This window comes from Pholcus phalangioides, unplaced genomic scaffold, assembly GCF_987345545.1.
Source record: "Pholcus phalangioides strain wild (caught in Gottingen) unplaced genomic scaffold, Ppha-v1.0 ptg000009l_1, whole genome shotgun sequence".
Taxonomy (NCBI): domain Eukaryota; kingdom Metazoa; phylum Arthropoda; class Arachnida; order Araneae; family Pholcidae; genus Pholcus; species Pholcus phalangioides.
This window is the reverse complement of record NW_028301602.1, coordinates 52,760,327-52,781,625: the sequence shown is the minus strand read 5'-3', so window position 1 is coordinate 52,781,625 and position 21,299 is coordinate 52,760,327. Positions and strand designations below refer to the sequence as shown.

Sequence of the window (21,299 nt, the reverse complement as noted above, 5' to 3'; positions counted from 1 at the left end):
GATGAACAGATTCATCAAGAACATGGCGAAGGCATCAAACAGCAACTTCATATCTCAAGCCAATCACCCCAGTGTTAGGACATCTGATGAGTTCATGTTGCCTAGACTTAACACTTCAGTGTTCCAGGAGAAGTACATAAACTGGTTGAGTTTTAAAGACTTGTACGTCAGCATAGTGCATAACAACGGTGGGTTAGTTTGAATTCAGGAAGTTCCTGAGAAATCTCGTTGGGCGGCATCAGTGATATGACATTCCAGTATCCAGGGTTGTTCAGTTTAACCAGTCAGGTGGTTACATTTGCCGTTGCTGCCATATGTAATGGCGGTGCCTACGACAGCATTTGCCGACGCACAGACTTTTCAGACTTTTTCACATAGATATGATAAAATAATTTTTCATACATGTGCTGCCATATCTCTGTACAGCCATCCTTCTACTTTATTATCTCATCACTAGATGGAGTTGAACAATTATATTTCAAGGTCTGAGATTATTATTACTAAAAACTTTGTCATGTTTTGCAAAGCTGCATCCCCATCGCCATAAAAGTGGCCTAAAAGCATTTTTTCTTTGAAAAATATCATATTGGTTCATTATTAGCCAAAATGTTTTATTTTTACCACATTTTATATTCTTGGGGTACATTCTGATGGTATATCTTTAAATAGTATAAGATGGTATAAGTGGTTTTTTAAAAAGTCTCATAAAAAAGTGTGGCCTGAATATATATTTTTATTCATATGAAGTATCTTAGTTAGTTAAAGTTGTATATAGAAGCCAAAATTTCTCATTCTTACCACATTTTCTAACCTTTGGCTACATTCTGATGCTCTATCTTTAGCAAACTCCTGAATAAGGATAGCATCACACATCTAAATGTAGTGGCGTATTATCTCACAGGATTTCTTTTTCCCTTCACAAAGAAGCAGGAACAGTAGCGGCACCATCATGCTAGGGGAAAGTGGTCCTATAATCCAATTAAGACACCAGCTGTCCCTGTGCAGACTAGTGTACTAGTAGTTACATTACCTCAGACATTTTCATTTTCTTTCCCATAAGAAGTAGCACATCTCCTACTGTATGTCTCCCAGTCTTAATATTTAATAGTTGTTTTTTTATATTTTCTCACACACCCTTAAGCGCAGTTAATCAGCGCATTTCTACTGTAAAGTAGTAGTAACAGATTTATGAAAAATAATCAGCTATATGCAAGGTGATTATAAGTAAAGTTTTGATTACAAAAATATACAATAAGTACTGGTCAGAATGACTTCAAAATTTGCATGGATACTCCTGAAGCAATGGAAATTTCTTTCTCTAAAGGAAGAAAGTGCAAGTAGATGATGCTGTACTTGGCCAGCAGTATAATCTATTTTGTGCAACCACATCATTTCTGCACTTTCACAGCATCAGTGTGTGGATAGAACTTCTATCAAGATGCACATTGCAATACCAGCAAAGCAGCTGCTGAAGACCCATTTTGACAATAACAGGATGCATCTTTACCCTTGCAACTTCTGGCTGGGGGGGGGGGGGGGTACCTCAAAATGTTATGAACAGTGGTCAGATTGCAAACTTTGAAGAATTGCAATCTCCAGCACATCCCCTTTATGTTAGAAGTTCCTCAGGAATATTAACGTGGGGCACGTTTTGTTTAATAAAGGTGAATTGAAAGCTCATCCACAAACTGAAAGAGAACGATTCAAAGAGATTCCCACCAGTAAGATACCATCACCACAACTTTTAACGGATGCATTTTCAAAAAAAACATCCCAAGAAATATGTTCAATTGGTTCCAATGAATATTAGAACGCCACTGTCTCAAATGAAAGTCATGTTCTTTGAAAACACAGATAAGCTGCGGCTGCGAACCGTGTATAGTGCTTGTCAAATCATCACAACCGGATACTATATCGTCAACATACGTGTCGTTCTTAATGACGTCCAAAACAGCTAATAAGCTCTCCTCACAGTTCAAGGCCATCTGATGCAATGATCTAGTAGTGGAGAAGGGGTTCGATGATGTTCCGTAAGTTACCGTTCACAGTTGATAATTGTCTTGAAAATACCTCTCACAAAATTCCTCTTCAGGGGAGAGACAGTTTTCATGGGACACTGTAGGAATCTCGTCTGTTTAATCGATATCCAATTCAGAATGAAGACATATCAAATTAGCATTAGACTGACAGTTATTATTAGCTCCATTATATTTTGTAGGAATCTTTCCTGACAGCACCCAACCAAACAATATATTTTGTGCGATGAGTGCACTATCTTTATCCCATATTTGCCCTGGGCGTATCAAAGAGAAAAAAATACTCAGCTCCAATAATAATGTCAATATTTTTACACTTATCAAAGTAAACATCAGCTAATTTAAGTGAATCAGCATAAGAATTCAGTTCATCCGAATGGATAAACTCAGTAGGCAATGGAGCCGTTAACTTTCTCAAGATATACGAATCAATGTCAATATAATGATTATCATCATAGGTAGAATACAATTTCAAGTTCACTTCCTCTAGTGGTACCGGCATCCACAGCTGCTACTCCTTTCACAGTAAAGGGGGCATTTTTGCGGGGAATTCTCAATGCTTGAACACATGCCTCACTAATAAAGGAACACTGAGAGCCCGAGTTGAGAAGTGCACGGATAATATGGCGATTACCCGACGTATCCAAGACGCACACTTGAGCAGTGGGCAATAGCGCACAGAAAGAAACATTAGCGGAAATATTTGATTGCAACACTGTGGATTCATGCACCTTAGACTCGGTAGATACAGGCATATCCGATAACGCAGCTGTAACACTAGTGGACACAATTTCGTGCAAAGTTGAATAATGCCACTGATCACATCGCGAACACCTGAACAACAGCGAACATTCATAAATCTTGTGAGAGCTGGAGAAACAGTTGATACATAACTGTTTCTTACGAACGAAGTTTTTTTTCTCGACCACTAACCAAGATTTGAAAATCGGACACTTGTGTAGCCTGTAAAGGTCTGTTGCATGATGGACAGCTTTTGATGATACTGCTAGGTGACGATGTTGATTTCTGTGGCGCCTTGATTCCACTTGCTGACCTTTCAGGATTGAAGATCTCGAAGGCAGCGCATCTCGAATTGAGAAACTCAAGGAAGTTTCCGAACTTTGGAAAATCTTGTTCTGCTGTCTTTTGAGCCCAAAGCTGTCGTGTTTCTGGATCAACTTTCTCCAGCAGGATTTGAATGAGCCAAGGGTCCAGAGCAGGGTTTAAGCTACGGTCACATTTTTTGCAAAATGTGAATGAAAATCATAGAATTTGAAAAAAATAATAGCCACTTTCGCAAAAATGCGTACAGGAGGTACGCAAGGAGTAGACATCCAACCATCAATCATTACATTAGCATTGTAGCATTTTGCTAAAGCTTTCCCCCCCATTTTCACTTTTTTGCGAAAGGAAATTTTTTATCCAGCTTAAACCCTGGTCCAGAGTAACAGCTTCATCAGCAATGGCACGCGAACTTTGAATAATCTCATCAAAAGTATCGACAATGTGTCTGAGTTTCGGTTCATCAGGAGTAGAAACCAGTTGCTGTTCGAGGAATGTCTTTATCAGGGACGACATTATGACTTTCTTCAGCGGCACTGATCAAAATGGATCAATAATTTTTCCCACGCCTCTATGTATGTTTTTTTTTTTTATTAACTAACTATTCAATGTAATTTTAAAATTGTTTTATGGAAGCAAGTTTCTTTTATGAGGTGTCATACCTTTTAGCATGGCAAAAACTATACTCTAGTAGAAATATTAAAAATACTATTTAACCCATTGATTTATTTTAAATTTTTAACCCATGTTCTTGATTATATGTGCTATCCTATGCTGGTATAAAGTTTTACGTATCTTAGATACTTAATTTTTTGTAAATTTTCAAAAAAAAAAAATTCATTAAAAACAGCTTACGTGCATGATAAAATACATCACTGTAATTGAATAAAAATTGATTAAAAATAAAGGAAACTTTTCAATTCATGAAATGAAGCAAAAGGTTGGGATTGTCAGCGCCGTGTGCAGTGTCGCTCAATAAAAACTCAATTTGATTGAAGACTTCATTTTATTCCACATCTGGCTGGCTTAGGCATGAAAATAACATAGTGACGAGACATAACGAAAATATATTGAACTATAACCAAAAAAAAAATGAACACTGATCGAGAACAAACATCATCTTTTATAGACAGGGAAATTCTTTCCCTCATGGAAATTGACCGGTTGTCTACGAGCATAATCTGTCATTTGCATAAGGCATGAAGAATTTTTTTTTTCCCCAACAATCAGCCCCCTCATGCCAGATGCTTTCATATAAAAGTTCATATAATAATTTCATATTACTGAGAACAATAGGTTTCGTAAAATAATCTGCAAGATTACATTTGCTATTGATATATTTAAATTTAAAAAGTTCCTTTTCCACAAGGTTTCTTAGAAAATGATACTTTACATCAATATGTTTTGAGCGGTTGTTCTCAACGAGCGAGAATGAAAAATCAATGGCGGCCTGGTTGTCACAATACACAATAAAATTATCAAAATCAATTTCTAATTGTTTGCATTCAAATAAAAGATTTTGCACCCAAATAAGTTCTTTAACACATTCAGTTAATGGTATATACTCGGCCTCCATAGTTGATAAACTAACACATTTATGTTTAAATGTTCGCCATGATATGGGAGCATTATCCAATAACATGATCATTCCTCCCATGGAAATCCTATCATCCCTATTACAGGCGAAGTCAGAATCAGAATAACAATGTAATTTCAAATTTCTGACATTTGATAAATTCAACATAAAATGTTTAGAATCGTTCACATATCCCAATAATTTTAACAAAATATTCCAGTGTTTCAGACCTGGGTTTTCTTGAAATTGTGACAATATATTAACAGCATAACAAAGATCTGGACGTGTACGATTTGCAATAAATGCCAAGCAACCTAATACACTTCTGTAAGGAAAATTGTTCATTTCATTTACTTGATCAGTAATAGCTGGACAGTCAAGTTTTGTCAGTACACAACCTTTAGCAATAGGTAAAGAACAATGAGGATATCTGTATTTAGAATACATATTACAAATTTTATCTATATATTGGTGTTGATGAATAAATAACTTGCCATCCTCTTCAATGAATTCAACACCTAACAATTTTTTAGTTGGACCTAAATCTTTTAAGTCAAATTTACTGTTCAAAAGAGATTTAGCATGGTTTAAATCATTTTCTGATTTTCCAAAAATAATAGTATCATTGACATAAAATGATAATAATACACTTGTTCCAAATATATACACAATTACACCATTTCAATTTCTTAAATTGTAAAGATTTAAGAACAGAATCAAATTCTAAAAACCACTCACGTCCACTCTGGCGTAGACCATAGATTGCTTTGTTCAAGCGACAGACATAATTAGGTTTGATAGAGTCAATGAAACCAAATAGTTGTTTCATGTACACCTCATGATTCAATTTCGCATAAAGATATGCGTATTTGACATCTAATTGACAATGAAGCCATCCAAGACAACTTACTAACAAACTGAAAAATAACCTCACAAGTGTAAAGTTGACCACAGGACTAAATACTTCTTTATAAGAGTCACCTTTGATTTGATTGTAACCTTTAGTTACAAGTCTAGCTTTACAGCGTTCAATGTTCCCTTTTTCATTTCTTTTCACTGTGTAAACCCATCTATTTTCCAAGATTTTTGTATTCTCCAAGGAACCAAAGTTCACACTTCACGTTCATTCATAACATCCATCTCTGCATCCATAGCTTTCTGCCATTCAGATGAATCAGGAGATTTCATAGCTTTGTGAAAGTTTCGCGGAATTTTTGCGTTAACATGATTAGCTTCGAGTTTAGTGATTTTCACTTTCCCTGAACATTTGTTTTTACCACTGAAATCGATAACATTCTTATTATATCTAATCTTATTTTTTTCACAATATTTTTTGATATCATGTGAACGTAACCTTATATTTGTTCCGGATATTCCGTAATAAATATCAACACATGATCCATCGGGTCGAGGAACAGCTTTACGTATCTAATTAACATCACTACAAGGGATAATGTCAGATGCGGCTGAAACTTGAATTTGCGATCCACCCGCCGGTTTTGAAGTTCGAATTTGTGATTCGGCATCAGATTTTGAAATTCGAGTTTGCGATCCGCTCGGAGCTTTTGAAATTCGAATTTGTAATTCATCATCAGATTTTGAAATTCGAGTTTGTGTGCTTCGTTAAAAACATCCAAAATAGCCATGCTAAGGACCCGGATTGTGACCTCACAACCTCGGCAGAATGATACATTACGGCTTGTACTTCTAGGAGGCTTTGATAGAACCCTCGTTGAAAGTGCAAGGAGTGTGATACATGAGCGACAACTTCCATTACAGTTGGGAACAGAAGCTATCAACGCTGCTGTCTATATGCTGAATAGAACTATTTAGTTTGAGAGAGTTTTTTAAATATATGTATATATCTATATAAATATATATATATATTAAATATATATATATGTAGGATTTTTATTTTTTAGTTCTTTTGTTGTTGGTAGATGGTGCTGCGGCACTCAAGTAAATAAGTAGTATTGTAAAGATTAGTTTTGGCAACAGTGAGTTTGGCCGGGAGAAGTCGGCAGGAAAGGCTGCATTTTTTGTTATATCTGTGTGTGATCGTCTCGTATGTTTTTGTGTGCGTAATAAATGTTTCGAAAATGGAGGCTGTGTGTTTTTCTCTGTGAAGAGCCCACGGAGAAATTGGGGGCTCAGCCGGGATCGATTTGAATTCGTCGGATTTGGATGTGAGGGCAAATCATCTTGATTCGAGTTTCCTCTTCAGAATTGCACTGATTCAGGTGAGCCACCCAGGCTCGGAGGTTTGACGATTGCAAGAAGGTTTCTGTCTTCGTGGGATCAGTTCTGTCTTCACAAGACTGTGCTGGCGATTTTGTGATCTGTTTTGTCTCCGCCGAAGGTCGTCAAGACTCGAAAAGTGCGCGTCCGTGATAAATGTGGATCGCGATAAGTGTTTCTGACCGAAAGTACATTGCAGTGTCACTTACATCCTTTAACACGAGGTCGCCATGTCTTATTTGGCACAGGGCATCAAAGAGGACTTGAAGGTGCTTGCGAGTGAATTAGGATTGGACACGCCCCCTAATTTCAAAATCATAGATCTCAAGAACGGCATTCTGGAAAGCGAAGAATATGATGAGTTTTGCAAAGAGTTGCTGGAAACTATCATAGGTGATAGAAAGGAAGAGCAGAAGAGAAGAGGCGCAATGGACGAGCAGCAGAGGAAAGATGAGAAGAAAGAGCAACATAGGAGAGACGCAATCGAGGAGCAACAGAGGAGAGACGCGATGGAAGAACAACGTATGAGACTGGAAATATAGAAACTGAAAATTGAGGTAGAATCCTGATCAGGCGGAAGCGCTCAGTTTGAAAACGCTAAAAGTCCAGGCAGAGCGTTTCAAAACCTGATGCAAAGATTCAATATGAGTGGTCATATAAGTTTCTACCTTGTGCTCTTTGAGCTGCAAGCTCGCCGGGTATCAGTACCAAAGGAGAAATGGGTCACTCATCTTGGACTATGACCTCATGAAATAAACCAACTGATTGCACGAGATCCCAAAGAGAATGTGGAGAATTATGACCTTGTAAAAGATCTGTTGATGAAAAGATTCAAATTGACGGCGGAAAAGTTTCGTCAGCTGTTCGTCTCACATCAGAAGAAGCAGACCAGCACTTGGCGAGATTTTCATCACGAATTATGCACATATTTTGATGGCTGGACATCCTCTTTAAAAGTAACAACATTCGATCAGTTAAGGGATTTGATCATCACAGATCAAGTTAAAAAGCGAAGCCCAGTGGATTTCCGAGATTATCATTTAGACGAATGGAGTAATTTTGTCTCTCTTACCGAACTGTCAGAAAAACTTGATGATTATGAAAGTGTTAAGAGACTTGTGAAAACATCACATGCTGGTGAGTGGAAACAACGAAAATTCCAGAAACCAACATTCCAAAATTTCCAGCATAAATGCTGCAAAATCAAGGACGTCAAGAATAAAGCAGGAGAAAGATGGAAGTTTGGAAATAGACAAACCAAGAAGAACAATAGTCAGATGAGATGTTATGGGTGTGGTAATGGACTTGTAATAATCCACACTTGTTCCAGTGTCCCGAGTTATTCAAGAACAACAATTTTTCAACACCGTTCAACAAGGACAGAGAGAGGCAGGAAACGTCAGATACTCACATTACCAAACACAGTGATAGTACCGAAGTTGGAGAGGTTCGTACTAAACAGATGAAATTAAAAAATTTGACAGTTTGTGCACTCGTCAACACGGACAGTGTAGTATGCCTGTTGCGTGAGGATGTATACAGACAAGATGTTGGCATTCCGGAATTCACCCATAAGCCCATACTACTATCTGGAATTGGGGAGGGACAGGTGTGGCTAAAGGATCCTTTGAACAGGAAGTTGAGTTGGACGGAAATAGCTTTACCCTTATGTGGCATGTTGTACCCACAACACAACTGAACTTTCAAGCAGTGATTGGAGCTGGAATCCGAAAACAGGCTTCATTGCACTTCAACGAAAGTAAAGTCACTTTTCGTAAGGAGGAGAGAGAGGACATTGGCTCATGCAGATATCTGAACTGAATCAAGACCCCCCCCCAAAGCAGAATGTTTTGCATTGTTCTGCAATGAGCCCTTGACTTACTGGAAATGTTCTGCAGTTCCCATAATAGTGTTTTCTAAATTTTTCTTAAAATCCTTCCTAATTGTTCTGCAATAGCACTGATTGGTCTGCGACATACGTTGCAGACTTCAGCATATTTTGCTTTGGGGATCAAGACTAACTTGAACTGGGTCACATTTGTGATAGAGAAGTGAGGGAGAAGCTAAGAAAGACTGTTTTGTCTTACAGGCCGGAAAAGACTGAAAAAACGAATGTCTCTATGAGAATTATTCTCAATGATGAAACACCTGTATATCAGAGAGCTCAGCGCCTATCATTTCCTGAGAGACAAGCAGATCCATGAATGGCTGGAAGAAGGAATTATCAGACCAAGTTCTTCTGACTATGCCAGCCCAGGGGTATTGGTGAAGAAAAAAGGACAACACAACTAGGTTGTGCATTGATTATAGAAAATTGAACAGGAAGCTCGTCAAAGACAGATTTCCTCTGCCATTGATGGAAGATGTTTTTGATAAGTTGCAGGGTTCAAAATTGTACACCACACTGGATCTTAAAAATGGGGTTTTCCATGTAGATGTTGTTGAAGACTGTAGAAAGTACACTTCATTTGTGGTTCCCGACGGTCAGTTTGAGTTTAATAAGGTCCCATTCGGGTTAAGCACCAGCTCAAGTGTCTTTCAGCGGTATGTTTTCAGCATTTTCGGGGACCTCATGAACAAAGGTGTTGTTATTGTTTATATGGATGACTTGATCATCGCCTCGGCTGATGAAAGGGACGGCTCGGATAAGTTGGAAACTGTTTTTAGAGTGGCGTCAAAATATGGCCTTGAGATCAAATTGAAAAAATGTCAATTTTTGAAACAACAGGTAGAGTTCCTCGGACATATCGTAGAAAATGGGTCAATACGCCCGTCTCCGGAAAAGACACTAGCAGTGAAAAAATTTCCTGTCCCAACGAGCATGAAGCAAACGCAGAGTTTTTTAGGACTTGCGGGATATTTCAGAACATTTATCCCAGGATACGCCAAGATCGCTAAACCACTAAGTGATTTGTTGAGAAAAGACCATATATTTGATTTTGGTCCCGAACAAGAAGAAGCATTCAATAAGCTCAAAACATCACTAACCGAAAGTCCAGTGCTAAGTATTTTTCAACAAGGGCGGAGAATAGAGTTGCATAGAGATGCCAGCAAACATGGTTACGGTGCAGTATTACCACAAGCTGATGACGGAAGCTTACATCCAGTTTACTACATGTCGGAAAAAACAAGTCCAGCTGAGAAGTACAGTAGCTATGAGCTAGAAGTTCTAGCAATTATCAAAGCCTTGAAGTTCTGAGTATATCTGTTGGGTAATAGATTCAAAATTGTCACTGACTGTTCAGCATTTCAGAAGACCATGGACAAGAAAGATCTTGTTACAAGAATCGCTAGATGGGCTCTTCTTCTGGAAGAATTTGATTATGAAATCACTCATAGTACCGGTCAGAGGAGGCAGCATGTCGACGCCACAAGTAGACACCCAGTCATGATAGTTTGGAATGACACTTTGACGGCGAAACTGAAGAATGCCCAATTAGAAGATGAACAGATTTGAATGAATGGTTGTGAACTCATTGTGGTTCCAAAAGACATGCAGATGGAGCTGATGAAATTAGCCCATAAAAAAGGTCACTTTTCCACATCTAAGACGGAAGAGGTTGTCAAGCAAGTGTTCCATATTCCTAACTTGAGCAAGCTGACAGAAAGAGTTATTCTTAGTTGTGTTCCATGCATATTGGCAAACAAAAAATGTGGGAAAAAGGAAGGGTTTTTGAACCCAATCCCAAAAGCAGATGTACCACTAGGAACTTATCACGTTGATTTCATAGGTCTCTTACCTTCAACGAATAAGAATTACCAGCATATACTGTTGTAGATGCGTTCATGAAATTCACCTGGTTGTATCTGGTTAAGTCTACATTGGCAGAGAATGCCTTAGAGAAGTTGAAGCTTCAGCAGAAGACTTTTGGGAGTCCATACCAGATTATAACTGACAGAGGCTCAGCATTCGCTTCGAAAGCTTTCAGTGATTATTGTGCTTAAGAGGGCATCATGCATTTGCAGATTGCCATAGGTGTTCCTCATGGGAACGGACAGGTCAAAAGAATCCACCGTACTCTAATACCAGTCCTAACCAAGTTGACTCTCGATGATGCAACAAAGTGGTTCAAGCACGTTGATAAGTTGCAGAGGGTCTTGAACAGCACGATTAGTCAAAATACGAAATACACGCCATTTGAACTTTTAACTGGTGTGAAAATGAGAAATAAAGAAGACATTGTAGTAAGAGATGGCAGTAGATGAATTCCACGATCCAAAATTCCTTCCATCAAAGAAATGTCATTAGAGAAGAGGCGAAGAAGAATATCCACAAGATTCAGTCTGAAAATAGGCGTACTTACAACAAAAAGAGAAAAAAGGCACCCAAGTTGTAAGTTGGTGACCTGGTGGCTATACAAAGGATTCAGTTCGTTCCCCCGGACTGAAGTTGAGAACCAAATTTTTTGGTCCATGTGAAGTGACGAAAGTGAATGCTAAGGACAGATATGAGGTCAAAAAAGTCGGAGATCATTCAGGTCCTATCACCACTACTACCACAGCTGATCTCATGAAACGTTATTAGAAATGTATATGAATATTGTGTTTTGAATTTTTTATGCTGATACAAATTGTTCATGCTTATACGAATATTGTGTTCATTTAAAATGTCACGGAGGTCAGTGAGCCGCAGGATGGCTGAGCTGTAGGATTTTTAGTTATAGTCCTTTTTGTTATTGGTAGATGGCGTTGCGACATGCAGGGGAATAATCAGTATTGTAAAGATTAGTTTTGGCAACAGTGAGTTTGCCGCGATAAGTCAGCTGGAAAGGCCACGGTTTTTGTTATGTCTGTGTATGATCGTCCTGTATGTTTTGTGCCCGTAATAAATGTTTTGAAAATGGAGGCTGCTTGTTTTTCTCTGTGAGGAGCTCAGAGATATATATGTATGACAATCACATTTTATTAGGTGATTGACGTTTGAATTTTCCAATTTAAATGTATAATCTACAAAGGCAATGAAAATCTCAACCTTTCCTTGGAGCTCGTGCACTGAACATGGACTGTCTGACCCAATTCAGGCCATTTGCTGACACTGCCACCAGATGGCTACTTAACTAGATTCGACCATCCATGTAAGGTCCTGTTCAGTGCCCACAAGCCCAAAGGAAAGATAAATTGTTATGCAATTGAATGACCGACGTAGTTGAACCCAAAATGGCAAAAGAACCACGGCTATACGCGTTTCGGAACTATATGAAGTTCCTTCATCAGTAGCAGAAACAAAGACAGACCTGCCAACTCTCCGGATTTTTCATCCTCCCTCCTACTCTCCGGATTTGTTAAAAATTTCTCCAGATTTTAGCAAAAAAATAGATTTTACATGAACTTTCACATTGTCGTGACGTCAATGACTGCAGTCGTTGTTAGTGAAAACACCCATAGAGGACAGCCGTAGTCATTTCCATTGAGCAGCCGCAAAAAAGGTCTTGGTGACCACATTTAAGCAACTGGCAATAACGTGACTGTTTACGTAGCGTTTATCGGCAATCATTTATCCAGGGGAAGCCCTTGGTTGCCAAAATTCCTGTATAATCATTATCGTATTCCATTAACAGCCGTGCAATTAAACACAAGTTTTTTCGTCAGCAGCTTTGTATTTTGAAATGTTTTAATTGTTTCCTCTGATTAAATATGAGTTCAGAAAGAAATTATAAAACTTTAAGCTATATAAAGCTTTTAAGAGTTTATATACCCAAGATTATGAATCACCGATAGCATCCACGAAAGGAAACACTTATGTTTTATGAACAGTATATAGATGTGATTTCTCTATTCTGCATGAAAAGACTGACATGGAATTACATTCTGCTCAGGGGCAATGTAGAACCTGCCTTGGGGGGGGGGGATAGATGGAACTTTTTCTTTTGATTAAATTGGAATTTGGATGTGGAATTTTTTTTTTGATTGAGTCTATGAGTGCTGGAGGGGTGTACCCCCTCAGGAGAATCTCAGAATTCTAAAAGTTGGCACGTCTGCAAAGAAAAAGAAAAAATATTGAAAAAAACTCCTTATAGCAGGAGTTACTCGCTGTTGTAGACAAAAGAGTCAAATTCAAAAAAATTTTTGAATATGACTATTAGCTGGAGCAGTAAAAGAAAAAATATAAATGATCTGTCTCTCCTCGCTTTTAATTAATTGTGCACACCTACTAAAGTCAGTTTTATTACTTCGTCTCTAGAGGGAATTTTCTGTCTATACCCTCAGAAGTTTTTTTTATCTTTCAACAGCTAGGGGCTTCCACATCTGGGAACAAGGGTTGCCTATATATAGGTCATTATTTTCTATGGACACCCGGGTCACAATTTTCCACTGGTCCCTTTATTAAAAAAATATATAATAGTCCCTGTGCAATCATGTGAATTAACAGCAGGGAAGGCTTGAGACAAAATTCTTACTTGTGGAGGGGGGGGGGGGCGACTTGAAGGTTTTCGTTCCCCCCCCCCTTCGAAATGTGAGAAAATGACTGAAAAAAGGGGAAAAGATAGCCGAATCTATTGTTCTATCACTTTTGGTCGTCGTCCTCCCGAAATGAAAGTGGTCCCCACGAACGAAATTTTTGGCTACGCCCCTGTGTGGAAGACATTTTGGTGCCCCTCTGGCATATAAGCCGCGTGAATAAAATTATGTGTGGGAAACTTGCAGATGTGTATATGCCATGAGTAATATGGTGAGAGATATCATGGGTCATTTAGTCATTAAATCTTTTACCCTGGGGAGGGGGGGGGGGGCTTTATATTCACCCACTTCCAGGGCTTCCACTCGTCCTACTTTTTTGTAAAATGCCTGACTTTTCTCCTACTTTCTAGTTTTTTTCCTACTTTTTACCAAAACCTATCAACGAAATTCGTATAATTGATTTTAATTGAGGAGGAATCACTGATATTGCCAAATATTACAAATGTAGTAGATTGCAATTAATGATTATGCCAAAGCAAAAATTGTTATTTAGGGGGAGGATGTATGTAGACCATTTGGTGGTGTATTAATTTTTCATTTGCTCAGTTTGAGGGTTCAACAAGTAGAGTAGTAATTAAAAACTTCTGTGTCTGGTTGAAAAAAATAATTTTGTAGGTTCCTGTATTTATAAAAAAGAACATTCCTAAAAACCAGTTGCTGCTTCATGGTTGTGGACAATAACATTCATTGTTCAAAATTATGGTGCACATTTTATGTATAGGTGAAACAACAGTTTGCATTACAAAGCAGTTGGATACGTAGGCCTATTCTAGGTTTGTAACATTCATTTGTCTTCTGTATTTTTAGAGCATGTGCACAGAGGCAAAAGCAATATTTACAATGCTCAGCAAATAGTTAGAAATGAAAGTACTTCATTTGTCAAAATTCCACTGGCAATGAGCGCAAAAATTTAAACAAGTCCTTTAAAAAATGGGATGGACAATGCAGTAAAATCATTTGCTCCACCTTGACGTATTTATATTGGGCCTTGTAATTTACACATTTTTTGCACTGTGCTTTTGGAAGTAGTCTCGAAGGATTTTCATTGTCTTGTGTCATTCTTAAAAAAGACAGGTCTTCACAATTTGCTGTGTGTATTGTCGAAGTGAGTTGACAGACTGGACTGTGGGAGACTCCAAAAATAATCTAATTTATATTGTGAAGAGACAGAAAAAAATTATCTGTGGTTGCTGTGAAGTACCCTGTTTTGGCCAAAAATTGTTTTTGTTACTAAGTAATTTCTGTGATTTTGCTTTGGCTTGAGTCAATCTTATGGGATGCTGAAATAGTGTGCTATGCAAAAAAATAAATTTTAAAATTTTAAAAATAGTTTTTTTTATTATGCTTTGATTTTGTTGTCCTCTATATTCTTAATAATTTTTTGAGTGGGACCTGCACTTCATAAACTTACACATATTCATTGTGTTTTATCTGAGTTGTGTCCCAGCTAGATGAAATGAATAAGAAATTACAATGGTTTCTGCAAATTATTCTATCCAGTAGTCAATTTTCAAATTCACAGAAATTTTTATTTCATTTTTATTTTTGATTTGGAAGATAGGTGGTTACACTTGAACGCATAGCAAGCACAACACTTACATGTATTTATATTTTTCTCTCTTTTAAACCAACCACGACCATGGTCTAGACTCCCAACCTTTTTTTTTCCCATTGCCCCCTCCTCCTTCAGAAATTTTTTTTTCCCATTGCCCCCTCCTTCTTCAGAAAATTTTTTTCCCCATCGCCCTCCTTCTTCAGAAATTTTTTTCCCCCATCGCCCTCCTTCTTCAGAAATTTTTTCCCCATCGCCCTCCTTCTTCAGAAATTCCCCCCCCCCAATGCAATCTAACCCATAGGATCCTATGTTATACCCGTAGTTTCAACCGCACCCTGGAACATTTCATTGCCCCCCAAGGGAGCGTTAAAGCCCACGTTGGGAATCACTGGTTTAGATGAAGTAATTTTAATTAATGCTCATCTGTATACCATTTTCCATTGAACACTAATCATGTCGGTGAATTGCGTGAAAGGAAAAGGCATATTAAGAGAACAAATAGTAGGAAATGAATAATAGAAAACTTATGGTAGCAAAACAAGAGATTGAAAATCTGCTGAAAAGATGCTGGAAAATAAAATAAATGGAGCAATCACAAATCAGTGAAAAATAGAGAGGGAAAACGTACTCGTATTGAATTATTTGTGAAAATATAATCATTCTTTTAAATTTCTAGCAGTTTAATTGTTAGTCTATAGTTTAAATTCAAAATAATTTAATTCCATATAGCTTATAAATTACTATAGTTTAGGTTTAAAATAATTTAAATCTATAGTTTTTAATCACTATTAAAGTTATAATTTCCAATAAATATTGTAAGAATGACCCAGCAAAAGAAGTCATCCCATAGTATGTTGAATCAAACTGAAGTAATGCAAACTCTAAAAGAAACACATCATTTTAAATATGAAATGGGTAAATTCTGATGAATGAAGCAAGATCAAACGTTCAAAAATGCTTGAAACTGAAGAGAACAAAAACATAACTTAGACTTGCATTTCAACGGCAAAAACAATGAAAATAATTACTTTTCTAATGAGTGTTTCAAGCTTGTTCTTCAGTGATTTTTTTTTAAATTAGTGATTACCAAGTCTACAAGCTAAATCTAAAAACACTTACTTTCAAATTATTTTTAAAATCAGAAATACCATATGTTAAAACGTCTCTATGATGCCTCTCATTTGTTGATATTGTAGAGAATGTAAAAATATATATATAAATATCAAGAAGTGTCTCCAAATTTTTTTTATGATTTTGAAGTTAAAAAAAAATTATTTCTTCTAGAGGGAATCATCTGTATGTATTTGGTGCCTTGAAGGCAGGGGCACCCCTTTCTGAGCTGAGATTACACTGTTTTTTAAAGTAAAAAGTCATTCTGTGTGCACTACTATAGGGTGATTATAATTAAATTTGTTTTTGAAAAGGCTGTGAAAAAAGAACCACTCGTCAGAATTCAAGAATTACCTGATATTTTACCTGAATATACATAAAGCAATGGGATTTCCTCTGGAAAAATAAAAAAATAGTTGCAAAATTGACTGATAGATGGTGCTGCACTCATCATAAGATGCACATTAAAAGACATGATATGTGCACCGCACATTGCAACTGTGATAAAAGGTGGGAAACATGCAGTTCCTGTTATTCTCTGCATCCGAGAAGGTCGTCATGACATTGTTATTGAAGGATCAAACTCTCTGCTTTTGAAACTTTACAAGAACGGTGACTGTGGGGAATCTGCATTAAAGAACTTCTGGATATTGAAGACTATTAGAAGCGGCTCTGGTCCGATGTATGCGAACAGTCTAAAGAAGATTATTGCTAAATTCGAAGAGATGAGTTTGTTTGACATGCAATGTGGCAGAGGGAGGAAAGCAATTGCTTCGACGTCAGTGGAGCAAGTTATTCAAGCAATGCTTTGGGAACGTGCAGTGCTCAGGGATTGGCCAAACTTTAGACATGCCTGTCAGCACAGTTCATAAAGTTTCACGAAACATCCTGCAATGCTGTCCATACAAAATTACGCATGTTCATGAGTTGTTTCCTGCGGACCTGCCAAAACGATAACATTTCGCCCTGCAATTTCCTGCTCAAATGCAAGTGGACCATGCATGGCCATGGAACATTTTGTGGACAGATGCAGCCCATTTCCATCTCCAAGGTTCTGTTAATACACAAAATTGCAAGATATGGGCAAGAGAGAATCTGTTCCAAATGCAACCATTGCCTCTTCATTCTCCAAAGGTCACTGTGTGCTGCAGGTTTACTGCATCACACAGTATCATGGGCCTTTTTTTTTCGAGGAGATACGTCCTTCAGATCCTGTAACTTGTACCGTCAATGGGACACAATATGAATTTCTTTTGCGCAACCAGCTCATTCCAGCACTGTAACCGCGTGAATATGTGGATAGCTTAATTTTCATGTACAATGGCACTCTTCCGCATATTGCAACACCAGTGAAAAAACTGTTGAATCTTCATTTTGGCAATGACAGAGTTATCAGTTGCCATTTTCCAACAGTTTGGCCGCCACCAGGGGCGTAGCCAGAAATTTCGTTCGGGGGGGGGGGGGACCGCTTTCATTTTGGGGGGGACCAAAGTGACAGAACAATGGATTTGGCCATCTTTTTCCCTTTTTTCGGTCATTTTCTCACATTTCGGGGGGGGGGGACCAGACCCCCAAGTCCCCCCCCCCTCGCTACGCCCTTGGCCGCCACGATCACCTAACCTGAAGCCTTGTGATTTCTGTCTGTGGGGTCATCTAAAAAATGTTCTGTACAGTGGTCAGATTGCGAACTTAGCTGAGTTGAAAAACCACATTACTCAACACATTCGCAATATGACCCCTGATACACTTAGATCTGTTGTGGAACATGCTGTTAAGCACTTTCGGTTCATGGGATAAAACTGTGAACAGCATATTGAACATTTCTTGAGTAGCAGCTAATTTACCACATCTTTTTCCTGATATTTTCATCACTGTTTGCTTTTCTACGATTTTTCTTACGGTCACATCTTAATTAGCATCTTATGATGAGTACGGTGTCATCTATTGGTCAATTTTTGAACAATTTTTTTTTTGCCTGATAAAATCCCATTGCTTCACGTATATTCGGGTGAAATATCGGGACATTCTGACCAATGCAATGGTTCTTTCTTTACAGCCTTTTTAAAAACGAATTTTAATTATAATCTCCCTGTACATAAAAACTATTCTATTTACTGTCAAAATTTTAAAGTGCCACAAAACTGATATATATATAAACTGAAGAGCCAAAAAAACTGGTGTGCCTGCCTAATATCGTGCAACACGACGTGGCATGGACTCGACTAATGTCTGAAGTAGTGCTGGAGGTAATTGACACCATGAATCCTGCAGGGCTGTCCATAAATCCATAGGAATAAAAGGGGGGTAGAGATCTCTTCTGAACAGCACGTTGCAAGGCATCCCAGATATGTTCAATAATGTTCATGTCTGGGGATTTTGGTGGCCAGCGGAAGTGTCTAAAGTCAAAAGAGTGTTCCTGGAGCCACTTTGTAGCAATTCTGGACGTGTGGGCTGTTGCATAGTCCTGCTGAAATTGTCCAAGTATGTCAGAATGCACAATGGACATGAATGGGTGCAGGTGATCAGACAGGATGCTTACGTACCTGTCAGAGTCGTATCTAGACGTATCAGGGGTCCCATATCACGCCAACTGCACACGCCCCATACCATCACAGAGCCTCCACCAGCTTGAACAGTCTCTTGTTGACATGTAGGGTCCATGGATTGATGAGGTTGTCCCCATACCCGTACACGTCCATCAGCTCGAAGAAATTGGAACCGAGACGCGTCAGACCAGGCAACGTGTTTCCAGTCCTCAACAGTCCAATGTCGGTGTTGTCTGGCCCAGGCGAGGCATAAAGCTTTGTGTTGTGCAGTCATCAAGGGTACAAGAGTGGGCCTTCGGCTCCGAAAGCCCATATCGATGATGTTTCGTTGAATGGTTCGCACGCTAACACTTGTTGATGGCCCAGCATTGAAATCTGCAGCAATTTGCGGAAGGGTTGCACGTCTGTCACGTTTAATGATTCTCGTCAGTCCCGTTCTTGCATGATCTTTTTCTGGCCGCAGCAATGTCGTAGATTTAATTTTTTACCAGATTCCCGATATTCACGGTACACTCGTGAAATGGTCGTACATGAAAATCCAAATTTCATCGCTACCTGGGAGATGCTATGTCCCATCTCTCCCATGCGCCGACTATAACACCACGTTCAAACTCACTTAAATCTTGATAACCTGCCATTGTAGCAGCAGTAACCGATCTAACAACTATGCCAGACACTTGTTGTGTTATATAGGCGTTGCCGACCGCAGCGCCGTACTCTGATTGGTTTCATATCTCTTTATTTGCGTACGCATGCCTGTACCAGTTTTTTTGGCTCTTCAGTGTATATATAAATTCTGCTACAAAAATAATTTTTCCATTCTACAAAAATCAAATTTTATTTTCCACTCCTGCACATCCAAAAAAAATTCTTTTCTTTTTCTTTTCATCGTCAACAGCAGCGACAACATCATGCTCTTCAGAAGAGCTCATGGTTGGAACTGAGCCAAGCAATAAAACCGGTTTAAGTATTCTTATCATTAAAAGCATATGAAAAGTTTCATTGTCTTGTAAAGAAATATTGTACCATGCGATAGTAAGAATGCTGCATTGCATGTTGCATTGTTTGCTGTATCACACCAACGTGAACCCTGCTTAAAATCTATTGAAAAGACATTGGCAAGAGATAAATGGTATTTTTCTTTCTTTTTTAGACCAAAGTTGTTCCTCATGCAGAAGATGGTCACGCAGTCGAAGATACAATGGCCAAAGAAAAGATTGCCTCTGAAAATTCAATGAAAGAGTGAAATGCTTGATATATGCATATAATGCATTTAAAAAAATTTTCTTAAAAATTCTAAGGTTTTTGATATATTTATATAAATAAAGTTGGTCTCTTGGATAATATTTTTTTATCACTCTTGAAGAAAGAACCATCTCTAAGAGAAATATTATATAGTTAGTTGATTTTTCTACTTTTAATTGTTGTTGGGATTTTTATAGGATTGAGCTTATGTAAAAGATATGTTACTGCATTATTTACATTGATGTATTAAAATCTTGAAACATTCCCAATAGATGTAATAGAGTAGAGGTTTTTAAAAGCGCAAATTAGTTTTCTTCTACAAGGAATTTCATCTATAAGGATTGTATTTCTTTTCAACAAATAAAGTACTTTAATGAAGTTATAAGTATTTCATTGAAAGAACATGAAAACATAAAAATGACTATTATATCTAAAAATATCTAAATTTTTTTCATGACTAAGCAATTTTTTTTTTATTTTTAGATTTAAGACACAAAAACGGATTAAAACAATTTTTTTTGGTGTTCTGATCTTCGGTGGATATTCCTCGTCTGAGTATGAAATTTCATAATGTTGAATTTGTTTCTTCTGTGACAGATATCCTTGCTACTCTCCGTCATACCTCCAAACAAGTTTTAATTCAGTTTGTCTTATTACACTGCTCTGTTACTTCATAGATGGGTTCAAGCAGCAGCACCTAGAGATAGAAGGCCCCCACAGTCTGCTTGTGACATCAGTAAGTAGTCTATTTTCCCTCAGAATATTCAGGGAAAAAAATTCCCTACTCATGCCAGTATCATCGTTGTGAGGAAAAGAAATGATCAGGCTCAGAATTGGCGATTTCTAAGCTCCACATCCAATCACTATGCAGTATTTGTAAGCCAACCAGGAAGATTCTACACCAAAATAAGAAGAAACAAAATAGGATGCTGTGTTTCAAAATGTGGCAAACTTGCTAGGTAGTCTGAATGACTAGGTAGTCGAAAGGGTTTCCTTTTTGCAGTACTATAGTATGACAACTGTATGGTTGTGTGAGCATCATGCTGGACTGTTACAGTGAGGCTCAGGGGTTGGAATCCTGTTGACGGCACAGTCAACGATGGTCAGCTCAGGCTGGTTTCCGATATTGAAAAGTTCCTCTGCAGAGGCAGACATTCATCGTGAAGTTTCAGGCATCCACCACCTTCATTTCAAAATACAGGAGACAGATGGCAGCACCATGAAACATAACTCTAGCTCATCGAGCTTATATTACTGGAGGGAGTATGACATCAGCTGTCTCCGCCTTGGCAGTGCTGAGAACGGTTTCCCCCAACATCTCCGTGAAGATCATGTGACTCGGTGCAAGCAAACACGATCCCCATAGAGATCAATGTTGAAATTGCCGATTTTAGCATAGAAATGCGGAAATTTAGTGGAGTTTTCTGTCACATCAGTAACTTTAAGAATTGAATTTTTGAAATATTGAGTTC

The 21,299-nt window shown here is 38.0% G+C and overlaps 1 protein-coding gene across 1 annotated transcript in view; it reads left to right on the top strand.

The window, feature by feature from the left end:
• The window catches only part of LOC149083289 (tumor protein D53-like), a 106,139-nt gene extending 86,211 nt beyond the window's left edge, over positions 1-19,928 (top strand). The window contains exon 6 of the mRNA XM_089236533.1: positions 19,736-19,928. Within this exon, the coding sequence (XP_089092659.1) occupies positions 19,736-19,828 (93 nt within the window). The 3' untranslated portion in view covers positions 19,829-19,928. The remainder of the gene's footprint in view (positions 1-19,735) is intronic.
• The last annotated feature ends 1,371 nt before the right edge of the window (positions 19,929-21,299 follow it).